The sequence below is a fragment of the Megalops cyprinoides genome, chromosome 12, assembly GCF_013368585.1.
Source record: "Megalops cyprinoides isolate fMegCyp1 chromosome 12, fMegCyp1.pri, whole genome shotgun sequence".
Classification (NCBI taxonomy): Eukaryota; Metazoa; Chordata; class Actinopteri; order Elopiformes; family Megalopidae; genus Megalops; species Megalops cyprinoides.
Genome location: NC_050594.1, coordinates 16,457,232 through 16,470,269, shown reverse-complemented (window position 1 = coordinate 16,470,269; position 13,038 = coordinate 16,457,232). Strand labels below are relative to the sequence as shown.

The window sequence follows — 13,038 nt, the reverse complement described above, 5'->3', positions numbered from 1 at the left end:
CATCCATCCTCAATGCATGAAATCAGTGCTGTGTTGGGAGCAGCAGCAAGTGAGAGGAGAAATACTACTGCTTCATCAAACTGTAGGGGTAGGAAAGGAATGGTAGTCTGCTCTCAATACGGCTCACGTGTTTGTCCATGAAAAGGGCATTACTGATCTGACATGGACAGAAGCAGAGAGAGAGACTGGGGGGTTGAGGGAGGTTTTCTAGGAATCAATTTGACCAGTAATTGATGTTGAACATTAAATCAGTAAATTATTTCACTAAACTCTAACAAATGAATAAAATCACACCTGAAAAAGTCTATTCAAGCCAGACGGTCCAACCATTGTGAACTTACTTCTAAAATTTGTTGGCCACCATGCTGTGTTTTAAACGTACTGTTATCCATCAGGACCTGATCATGTTACACTGTAATGAAAATAAGCACTGATTACTAAAATGTTAATTTTATCTCCCTAAACCTAAAATACACAGTAAATACTGAATCGTGTGAAGCGTGGATGTATGGAAAATGATGTGAATAAGGCTACAGCTGTGGTGGATATGAAACCAGGTACCTGAGGCAGGACACAGAGATCACTGCTATTATCAGGCAGAAAGGGCAGACGGTCTACAGTAACAGGCCCCCTTCGGGACCCCCCCATCACCCATAAAGGGCCCATTGAGCTCCTGCTCAATGACATTCAGAGGACAATGAACAAACAGGCTCAAGTCACAAGGACCTCCGAAAGGGCACGAGCGACCCTTCTATCCCCAGCTGACAGTTTTTTCTTTTTTTTATAACCATCTTATAGTTTCTGTGAGGAAATATGGAGGGAAAACACACACACATACACACACACAAATGCATGGGTGTCCTCGTGATTGCAAAATGGGTACAGGGAACTGCTCATCAGTCACAGTGACCTAACTACTCATGTTTACTATTTCGGGTGGCGAGAGGGGGGACAGAGTCACTGGCCGAAGGACCCTGAGTAACCATGAAGCTTTGGCCTTTTGATGGAAAATATCATGAGACACGAGAAACCCGGAAAATGGCGAAATTGATCATTAGAGGCAGTCTATTTATAATCGCTACGCATCCATGACATAATGGAAACATTTCGCTCGGCCTTCAATGACTTTCAAGCACCTCATTCAAGAGACCACATGGCTAATGTGATCAGAGAGTGCTATTACCGAAAAAAAAAAAGTAATACCCTCATAGCACCCACCCCCCTCCCCGCCAAAAAAGCCCAGTAGCCCCTTTCTTCACCATTGGTCCTATTTTTAGACCAATCTCTTTCTGTCTTCCCCACCACAGGCCAACTGTGATTTAAGTACCCTTTCTCTGCATCCAGGTAATGGGCGGTATTTTTATGATTGTAATTGGGATTGCTTGTTCCATTACGAGGTACATGTGGTGTTACACTAAGTGCTTTCCTTCCCTGTATTACCTCCCACTCCAAAAGGATGATGAAAACAGGCATGGAAAAAGCACACTGTTAATCAACTTATGGAAAGGTAGCTTAACTCCTGTTTTCATTAACTATTAAAATGTACCAGTCCCCAAATGAGTAATACCTATAAATATGTCAATTGTGCTCCTCTAGAGGAAAAAAAATGACTAGACTGGAAAAAAAAATCATATGAAGTGCATATGAAGTTTTTTCTTCTTATTTAAAAGAATAAATCTGTTTCATCCCACTGTAATCATGAGCAGTAGGTGAATTTATATCTTTTAGTCTTGTTTGGGGAGAATCCCTCCAGAGTCCCATTCTGCTTTTAACAATTTACGACTAAGGGTTGATAGCAGACAGGGGCGGAATAAGGACACTTTTGTAAAGGAAAAATTAACAATGTTACATTATAAAAAAAAGAGGAGGTGTGCTCGTTTCCACACCCACAAAAAAAACCCCAAATAAGCTAATTCTTGTGATGAGTTGAATTGCTGCTGTGAAAAAAAAGATATACTGGCAGCCTGATTCAATCCAATAAATCAGATTTAGCTCCACATACAGCACTCAGTGCTGTGTACTTTCATCTCTCTGACCTCCTACCGCACAGCACACCTTGGTGAAAACTCTCTTACAGCTCACTGTCTCAAAGCTGAAGGACCTGTAAATCCAGGCAGAGTGAGCATATTTCATTTTAATGTTCCCTTACCAAAAAAAAAAAAAATTACAAAAAGCAAGGGGAGGGAGAATAAAAAAAGAAAAACATGACTCAAAGTGCGTTTGACTCAAAGGTGCAGCTGGGACGACAGGGGTTTACCTCACAGACTACCTAACATTTGCCACTTCCAGAGCAGGGAGAGTAGACGTCCATCCTGTCTGCAGCTGAATCGCGCAGTCTGCCGTCCCAGGAGCAGCCGCCACAGCTTTCATTTTCCACCCCTACAGCCATGATCACATGCACATGCACTGGCTGTGGAGCCAGACACAGAGCGGGCAGGAGAGCCCACGACAATGGCTCCCTGCATTAGGACTCACTGATATTTCCCAGTGTGTTTCCCACCATTAACAAGCGTGCCAGTTTAAAACGATCACCCATTCGGACTTCATTCCGATTTACTTAATTACATCTGTGACAACGTTACCTTAGTGTACTTAGATAACAACAAAAATGTGTTTGTTTCAAAAATGATTTACCAAAGCATATGCATGAATAAATGAATGAATATGAACTGCACAAAGGTACTGTAATTCTGTAAGGTGAAGTTATCTTGCTTTTGATGTGAAGAAACCACTGATCTCTCTCTCTCTCACACACACACACACACACACACACAAACATAAAAGAGCATGGATGGAGGGCATATGAAGGGTTCACATGCCAAATACCTGCAGTACACCTGGTTCACTTAATCATCATAAGTAGCATCTCCTTGTCATTCACAAAACTGTAAAAACTAAATCTAGCAGCCTGTTTGTGATGAACACGCACAACCATTCACCACTGATGTAACACTGTACGGAATATTCTGGTTACACTGCAGTAATCATTGAGAAAACTGGCTGTACTGTAATAATGCTATTATTCTCTAGGACTCAAAAACCGTGCTTCTAGAGGTATGATAAAAGTAGAATGAACAAGCCTCCTACAGTACATTAGGCCTAACAGCTATTCTTCAGCCAAAACAGGAAATAGGATAAATCAAAGTCTCGGCTCACTTATCTCCCACTGTTACTAACACCTCTCATGCTCAGGTTGATCAGGTGCCACAAACATAACCAGAGATGGAAAAATAAAACACAGCTTTGAAAAAAACACAGTGGAAAGCAATAAGCAGACATATGAATCAAACTTGACTGATAGATAATCTCCTGCCCAACAGGAGGAAGAGCATGTGGCATCATCAATAAAGAATAATGTTACAGTCCTGCTTTAAAATTAGATGTCAAGACCGGAGTGAGCCAGGAAAAAAAAATCGTTCTTTCTCCAAAGAGTGCCAAAAAAATGTATAAATCAAATTCTAATCAAAACAACATGATATGAGAATTACAATTATACATCCTTCTTTAGTCTCTTAAACTCTGGAATTAAAATGTTTAAATGTCAACGGAGAGATTAACATGTGGTTTTAAAATTCTTTTCTACTTTTTTCACTGCATATTCTGAAAGGGATGGCCAGCTAAGCAGGTTATAAACAATCAAGAAGACAATTATACAGCCAACTCCCTGAACAAACTCCACTTAAACTTCAAATAAAGATGTGCCACTATTCCCCTGAGAGTGTCACATATTTCTTTTCATTTTCCTGGCTACAGCTTTGAAAGGTTTGTGTGATCAAGTATATTTCCAGCTTTAACATCTGTTGAAGGTCAACACAAGTTTTTCCATAAGGTCATTTTTGTTTAGTTTACGCGTCAAATGTGCTACGGAGCTACTGGCAGATGAAAAAAAAAAAAAACTGCAGTCGCTTTCCACATTTTCTTTTTTGTACAACGGCACAGAAATAAGGTCCATCTCATAGCTGATGACAAGTTGTTTGTTTGTTTTTTGTTTTTTTTTTTTCTTTTCAATTATTATTCATACTGTGAAAATGTGTCGGAGTTGCATTGCTCACTCTAAGTCTGGCTGAATTGTCCCACCTGTACATGCAGAGATGATATGTGGGCAGCTTTGGACTCAAGCCACAGGGAAAGGCTGTGTTTGTTTACACTGCATAGCAACAAAAAATACAACACAACATAAAATAAGTAAGCCCTGGGTGATTACAGAAAAGCATCAGGACAGATTTATAGGAGGGAACAGCAACCCGAGCGCTCTGGTGACATCATGAGCCTTTAGAATATGGTTGACATCTCAACTGCGCATCGATTCATTATTGTCTATGCCACTTTAATGGCGTTCACGAGGAAACCCTTTCCTTTGAAGTCGCAGAGTGTGTGTGGATGGTACACTGTTTGCAAGCCAGAAACTGGCCAGGAAAGCAGATCACACATCAAGGAACAGAAAGTAATAACCTGTATATCTTGGTGGCCCTATAAAATGCACTGCTTTATTCTCAGTTTGATACTAAAGAGTCTGTTTGAACTTAATTCTTCAGCCCAAAGGCAGGTTTGGTCAAAGGGGATTACTTAAGCGGGGAGGGGGACTTAACTAAGGGGCTATCAATCTATCTATCAATGACTTAATTACTACTTCAGCCTTATTTCTATGAGTACTAATAACATACTTTTATAGAGGGCACCAGGAAATGATACTAATTTAGAGGCCCAATCTACTTACAATATAAGCTCAGCTTCTATTCTTTTGGGATATTTTTTCTTGCCACTTCATGTGCTTTCCTAATAGTTTTACTTATTCAGGGAAATAACTTCCATTTTACACTGTGCTTCTTTCCAAGTTGTATTTCAGAAAAACAAGATTTTTTGGAAGATGTTTTCCCCCTTATAACTCACCAGCAATGATCTGCTGTATTTGTCAGACATAAGCAGTTTTCATAAACCCCTCTGAAATCTCACACTATCAACAAAACATGCCTCCGTATGCAGTATGCAAACTGTTGAATATTTCGACAACACAGAACAGACTTACACAAATTTTCCCAGATCTCCAGCACTGCACATGCTATTTCGTGCATCAGTGAGAATGAAATGGTTTCCCCATTTCAAAACTAACAGAGCAACATCACGAAGCAGTTAACAGTTGTGCGGGAGAGCACAGCAAAGCGATGCTTGTTAAAACCATACCACACATCAGACACCACACATGAAGGGTGGTATCTGGGGACGAAAGTGCGTCTCTAAGCTGGCACTAAGGTGCTGGCATTCAGTGGAGCGTATGCTTAAAAGCAGAGGGTGCCACTAGAACAGACAGGAACTGGGATACAATGTTTATCAGGGTAAAAAAAACTGGGAGTGCTGGGAAATTTTCTGGCTGCTCTGGCATTTTCCATCAGAGCTGTCAACAGTGCCAAAAATGCTCCTTTTTTCCTATTTGTATGTCAATAAAGTAAAAAATAATAGAGAAATGAAACAGACACATGGCCACACTAATACATAAGTCAACAATTAGACATGTGTAATCAAGGAAATTAAACAGGTTTTGATTATGCTGATTAAAAAAAAATCCCTTAGTCCTTTAACACATCTTGTAATAATTGTAATTAATACATCTTGGTTTGGTTAAAACTGTGTAGGCCTGCACTCTTCACCCCCAGAAGAGCTTATTTTCCAAAGATAAACACAATGAAATCTGGGTTATCTCATGAGCAGCACATAAAATTGTCCTACAACCATGTTTTGTTCTTTTACAAAAGGCAATATTTGGAAAGCTCTTTTGGGTTTTGGCAAACTGTGATTTGAAAGTGTCACAACTATCTAAGACATAGTGTTTAAATCACACGTTGAAAATAAAACATGAATATAACACATTTTGAGCACATCACACTGATATATTTACCATACATACATTTTATCCACAAATACCTCAGTTTACTTACTTTTTCACTCAGTCTTTTTGTTACATAGCCTTTTGATTTTTATATAAAGTATATCATATTTTACGAATGACCTCAAAATACAGAGTTAACCACAATAACTTAGACCTTTACTTTAGTGAAGACAAAACCTCACACTTTATTTGAAGGGCTGATTTATAGGTTTTTAAAAATGTTGATAAACACACTGCTATCTACTACATATGGCATTATCAAAGCAGTTAGCCAACAGATATTGATCAAGGAATAAAGAGGTCATGAAATCCAATTCACGAGTGTGAAATAAGATGTAATTGTTTCTGGTATGTTCAGATGTGTTGTTTTCAATTAATGCCAAGTTTTAACATTAACATTTACTTAAATAACATGTAAACACTTCCAAACAAAAGTGGTATAGGTCTCCTAGCAACCAAAACAGAAATCCTACTGTCCCCTGACTGATGTGCTTTCCATCTGTTCAACTGTTTTAAAAAAACAAGTTATACTCAGTTAACAAGTCGTGACATTTTATTAAATATTTTATAACAGTATTAAGAGGTCCTTTAAATAAAGTGTGACTGAGAAATGTAAGGAAATGACATGTCCCTGTGGCCCCGCGCTGGCATGGTAAACGTGCCGGACACAGTGCAGCGCCGTACCTGGAATGACGAGGAAAAGCACTCTGGGAGGACTGTGGTGCCTGCTGATGGGATGCAGGTCCCGGGCCCCGAATTTGAGCACCTCTGTGAGTGCACCGGAGCAGTATATGTGCTCCTCGAACACCTCGCCTCTGTCCTCTGCATCGGGGGATCCCATCTCAGGAGCTGTGTGCAGAGAAGAGAGGATAAATATCACAGCTGGAGAGGGATCTGAACATCCCAGACGCAGCTCCAAATAAAAGTGCTCATTTCCAAAATCTCCATCAAAGACCACTGATTTCTTGTGCTCTGTCTCTGTAGTTTGGTTACAGCTACTAACGCTGTTCAACTCCAACACTCAACAGTAAAGAGAATGAGACTTTGCCATGAATTATTTGGATTTGTCCCAGTCATTGCTGAAAGGTAATGGGTTTCTTTTAACCTTTTATATCATTTGGCTCATTCCCGTTCACTATGCAGCAATGCTTGGACAAGCAATCTCAAACATTATTTCTGTAATTAACTCTGCGAGAAGCATCACTGGGGAACACCAAGTCTCTACTAACAAACATTTATGATACCCACTACTGGAGAGGAATAAAGATGTGGGATTTATGACATGCCTTCCACAGGTAAAGAATTATCAGAATGGTTCCTGATTGCATTAAAAACAATAGATAGACATATGAAATGCCTCAAACAGAACTGCGTGGTAAAGAATCTTTGTCCAAAGTCAAATGTACTTCAGTACTTTGTTACAACCTGCTGCAACCACAGGACAGAAGGAACAATTGCAATTCAGGGGGTGACACCAATTCCACATATTTGACAAGAGAAGAGTTTTACAGTTAAATTTTATTCTCCATATATGACTGCAATAAAGTTCCACAATACACAGCAATAAAGCACAAGTACTGTAATACCATTCCACAGCAGGATATTTCATTTGTGACCACTCCACAGGTGCAGTATAAGCACATAAGCACTCTCAGTGAAAACTCAGTGTATGTAGTGTCAACAAACAGCTATATTAATCTCTCTGATAATGTGGACACTTTGTTTTTCAGTTTTTTTTTCTTTTTTGCTTTTTTTTCTACCTTGATTAGAGCATTTTAAAGGTCAACCCTCATAAAATTCTTTTTGGAGAGGATGTTAACTTCTGAAATACCACCGGTAACAAAAAAAAAAAGGAAAAAAAAAGAAATGCTTTAATACGTTCCCACAATGCCGCATACCTGCTGAGCATATTATTGCGAGCCGCAAGAATGCGCCTAGCGGTGGGGAATGCCTTTCCCTGTGTGCACGGAGGGAGGCAGGGCTTAACTCCCGCTCCCTCGCCTTGTCAGAATGAAAAGTGACACAGCGGAAACGCTCTCCAATCTGAGAGCAGCCCTCTCCCTCTCTCGCTCATGGAGCTGTCCTGGGAAGAGAGGCGTATCTCTACCGTTTAACGGGCCTCTTCAGTGTGGAATCCCAAAAGCAGACACTCTGCCCAGGAGAAGGACATGGATTTTAATTTGCAAGGCCGGGGGGGCGCATGGGGAAATAACCGCGATGTCCGCCACACATCCGTTCCCAGACGGTGCTGTTAATAAAAGCCTTCGTGTCACGAAGGTTCTCCAGAATAAAGCAGGGGCCTTTATTGAAGTGATTCAGAGGTCAGGCACCTACACGGCAGGGTATCTGCAATGATGCTCCCTGCTTAATGACCTTTTTTCCCCTGGATAATTAGGGATCTTTCTGCATTTAATGGGAGCCTTCCGTAAACAGAGGGTAAACACCATGTTGTTGTTTTCTAACGGAAATGGGCTCTGAGCACTTTGTCATCATGTTTATGGATTACAGAAAATGAAGAGAATCGCTTAACAAAGGAACAGGTCAAGTCCAGTAACCAGGAATTTGCCAAGCACATACCAATGTAATTATTTCCCATTCACTGAAAGCGATATAGCATTGGTGTTCAAAAAGCATAACAATTAGAAAACATTCTTGCTGCTGCTGAGATTCATGACTCATGGAAGTGGTCTCCGGTACTGTCTGAGCGCTTGAAATATCTACTCATCAATGTACCCCTAGGGTTTTTTCGTTTGTTTGTTTTTCAGTGGCAGTGGTGGTGGTGGTGGAGTAGCAGAAATACGACCACTTTAAACCCCAAAATCACTTAGGGTTAGAGATGAAAGGGCAACGTCAGAGGAAGTGTACCTTACAATTCAACAGACTAAGCAAGAAAGCGATTTCACAGCTGAGAAATCTCCATTTCCTCCCATGTGTTCGCCATGCTCTAACGTCAGTGCATGACATTTTACCTCATTAATGCGTCATGGAGGGACATTTGTTTAGGCCTCCCTGCAACGAGCCACATTCTGTTTTCCCCAATCTCCATATGAGCCTTCAAAGCAGTATCAGGTGACTGTGCTAAAACTTAGGCTTAAGCAGTTCCATTTCTATTCAAAATTGTGGCATTTATTAAAACTTTTGTGGAAATTGAATATACTCGTCTCACGCTGTTCCTGTCTGCCTCTTAATCACAACAACAGCATGTCTCAATTCAAATTCTTTAGAGTATGATGCAGTACGGAAATGACATATACTGTAATACACTGAAAAATATCTTGCTTGGTCCAAGAATATATTGGATATATAATTAAAATATATTAACACAAATCTGGAATATATTTCAGCATACCAAAACAGCATTCATTTACGTATTTTAAATAAATGGATTAAACTAAAAAAATATATTTTCAGCATACAACTTTTGTACATGTAAATTAAGGTGCAGAGTAAGTGATTAGGTTTGGTCTTAACAAATTAGCAACAACTTGATTTGCAAATGTAGTTTGCTTCAAACCAGAGGGAGAAGTGAATTCTGAGTTTTGTATGAGGTTTAGTAAAGGTAAGGAACAGCATATTACATTTACAATGAAGTACAACCTGCTAACATTTTATTGGTCTTGAGAAACAAAAAAAAGACAAAACACATTTTCACAGTAAAACACTGACCTATGTGCATTTATGAGGTTTCCTCCACATACCGTACCCAAGGACTTTTGGATTTCCCCTTCTTTAATTTATCTAACAAAAACAGATACTAACTGAAAAAAATCTGTGAATCTCTGAAAAGGATAAAATTCACAGCAAATGAGGGGAGGACATACAATTTTACAGCAGGTTTTGAGGACTCTGAAAAATGACCTGGTGGTGTGAAGGAAGAACACAGATGACCTAATCTGCCTGCACTAAGACTTCACAACAGAAACAGACATTCAATGACACATGTGTTCATTCACACATTCATTCATTAAGCTGGGGATAATATGAAATGAGCATCAAAATGCATTTTAGGTCTAGAAGAGTACCTTTCTTCTATGTACAAAACTGCAATTAAGTAATGATGATTCAAAGTGTGACAGTCCTCATACTGAGTGTTGGAAATATGCTGAGAACGTAACATGACAGATGTACCTTACCCTGAATCCATTCACAAACCCAGGCTAAAAGTACCTGTATTGACTATTTGGCCTTAGTTACACAAGATACTCCACTAGCAACATACTGAGAAACAAATTCATAATTTTTCATACATGTAAGTTCTGAATTTAACAGGCAATTGGATAGGCAAACGGAGTGTTCATGCCTATCATGACTTATACACCTGACTGTATAAGTCATGACTGACTGTTATGTAATAAGTACCTCACCTCATTAGTCACAAAGGTAACTGGGCATAGGTGAAATGGCTTAACCTGCCACGAAACAATGCCTCTGCACCACTGCTGTGCTCTATAATAAGAGCCATCAGGTTCTAACCTACTAAAACATTACAGCCAAAAAAGTTTGACAGGCCATTATACAAGTGACCACAGCACTTTGTAATGACAGAGATGACATCACTCTGCATCTGTGCCTGCTCCATTAATGTGTGTGTGTGTGTGTGTGTGTGTGTGTGTGTGTGTGTGTGTACAGCAACGGAGGAGGATGTTTAACAGACTGTATTATGAAGAGTCTGTACCTGCGGGCCTCAAGTATGAATCACATCCTAAGTTTTGAAGTAACGGAAAATCTTGCATGTAAAATTGCATGGACTAAATATCGCCACGCTAAGCATCATCATACGACACGCACTGTATTCAAAACGTTCTGACTCTGCAAAGATAGCAGTTTAAGCCCAGTTCTGTCTGTCAATAATACTCGTTTGTCTTGTGGAAATGCATTTGTGATTCAAATAAGAATTACAGGCTGCAGTTTTCCGGATTGCAGATGTAAACGCATGCGCTTATGTTTCCAAATGCAGTACTCTTCTTCATGATGTTTAAGATTGGACTTACTGTCAACTTCAGCTCATAAGCTCGTAAGTGCATTTTTTCCTAACTTTAAATGCATGCGAAAAACTGATGGGTTTACCTGTTTTGTGGAAGCAGATCCGCTTTATTCGTTTGAGGAAGATGCGAAACGATCCAAATGGCTTTGATATTTTCTTCGAGTATGAAAGGTGGGCTGTTCTGTAGCTACTGTGAGCAGGACCTGGAACGTGGCAGGTGCAGAGTCCACAAACTACTCTAATATTACAGCAAAGCTGCCTAGACATACACAGGTAACAAGCGTATGATGGACAGGACAAAAAGGGGACAACAGGCTGTTGGCTACAGCAATGCGCGTGTGTTTTTAAGTTAAGTAGCTGTCACTAGCTAATTAGCTAGCCTGATAACCTGACAGAGGCTCAATGATCAACTCTGAAAAGCCGTATTTTCAACATTGGCTGGTAGGCTACCCGCAAAGTGGAGCAGCTAATCGATGACAGTCACCTGGCTAGCTTGCTAACGCTAGCTATTCATACAAAAAGTAGTAATTATATTTTCACTTGCCGCACACTTTTGCGTAAAAAAACCTCCGCAGCTATGTTCGTAGAGTGAAACAAGACCTTACTGATGCACTTACAAAATACAAAAAATACAAAATACCGCCAAACTTAACATTTATGATTTAGCCAGCCACTCTAAATTTTCTAACCTATGTCACATGACTGTAGCGTACAGCTGTTTAAACACGTCCGACTGTAATACAAGGGCTGAAAAGTATGCGTTCCCACCGACTATTGTGTCATGTAAAACGAACAGATTTTGATTTGTTATTATTATTATTAGTAGTAGTAGTAGTAGTAGTAGTAGTATTAGTAGAACTATAATAATAATAATACTAATATTAATACACTCCAATGTGTTTGCTTTATTAAGTTATTATAACCAAATTATTGTACAGCATATAGTTCATGTATTATCTTCAATTCCAGCTTAATCAAATCAAAAAGTGATTCATCAAAATGTATGTGGAGAAATTATGTGGGATTTACAAATTCTTATCTCAGATGCATCAAGAGTGAAATGACTAGTTAAAATATTTCTGCTTTCTCACATTCTGACCAACTGGTTATAATCAAACCCTTACAGGCAGCTGTCTGTCATCTATGTTGCTTTGATAGGCCATTTAAAGCTGCAATACTGAATTTCATGAATGTGAGCATTCCAGCTGCTGTGCTTGTTCATAAATGTAAGCCATTACGTAAATAGTTAACACATTTCTTTGCACCCCCCCCCCCCACACACACACACACACACACACACACACACACACACAGATTACCTCATACACCAGAAGCTCCAGGCAATCAAGGAAAATCTACGCCCAAGTGACAGAGACAACAATAACTGGAAACATGTGCATATGACACTGATAATATAATAAGGCACCAGCTGGATGACACTGTAGTAAGGATGTAAATACTTCACATGTTCTGTTAGATGTGTAACTTTACAGTTGTTTCTTTTCATTTTCTTTGCATATATTTATTGTACATATTGGCAAACACCATTAAGTACAACCAGGGCATTCACTCAGATCTGAGAAAGATAATCATGTATGATCCAGCCACACACCAATTCACATCTGGCAACATTCTGTCATTCTCACGATGTGTTTTCACAAGGCGCTACTAATAATAAACGTATCCTTTCACTACAAAATATCAAAGGACACTGAGGGTCTCCCTGATGCAAATGTAAATGGCACACAACAATGTGCATGCTATGACAATCCCTCAAATAAGCATTCACACAAACACACACACACCACCCACAACACCCTAAAAAGTATAGGCAACCTATACATTCATTGTCAAAGAAACCACTGGTGTCGTCCACAGAGGGGCTTGGGGCAGACACGCAGCTCTCTTAAGACTGAACCTTTAAGTTAACATTGTAGGAATGTCTTCAGAGTCCAACAGCAACAGTTTAACGGAATTTCCATTGTTTCCAGTAGAAACATCTTCGCTATTGTTTCGGTGGAGAAATGAACTGGTTCAAGGTGGACTGCATTGCATCCCTGTTGCTCAAGTGAATAGCATGCAAAGCATTGTTTGCTTTTCCCTTTAGCAAAGGCTCACATTGCACAGTGTAAAACACAGTATAATGCTCAATATTTTGATCTTGTATTTC

The 13,038-nt window shown here is 39.6% G+C and overlaps 1 protein-coding gene across 1 annotated transcript in view; it reads right to left on the bottom strand.

Moving 5' to 3' along the window:
* The window catches only part of ldah (lipid droplet associated hydrolase), an 83,251-nt gene extending 71,684 nt beyond the window's left edge, over window positions 1–11,567 (bottom strand). Inside the window, exons 1-2 of the mRNA XM_036543028.1 lie at window positions 10,952–11,567; window positions 6,569–6,733 (exon numbers count right to left, since the gene is read on the bottom strand). Of these exons, the coding sequence (XP_036398921.1) occupies window positions 6,569–6,733; window positions 10,952–11,135 (349 nt within the window). The 5' untranslated portion in view covers window positions 11,136–11,567. The remainder of the gene's footprint in view (window positions 1–6,568; window positions 6,734–10,951) is intronic.
* Window positions 11,568–13,038: the final 1,471 nt, after the last annotated feature.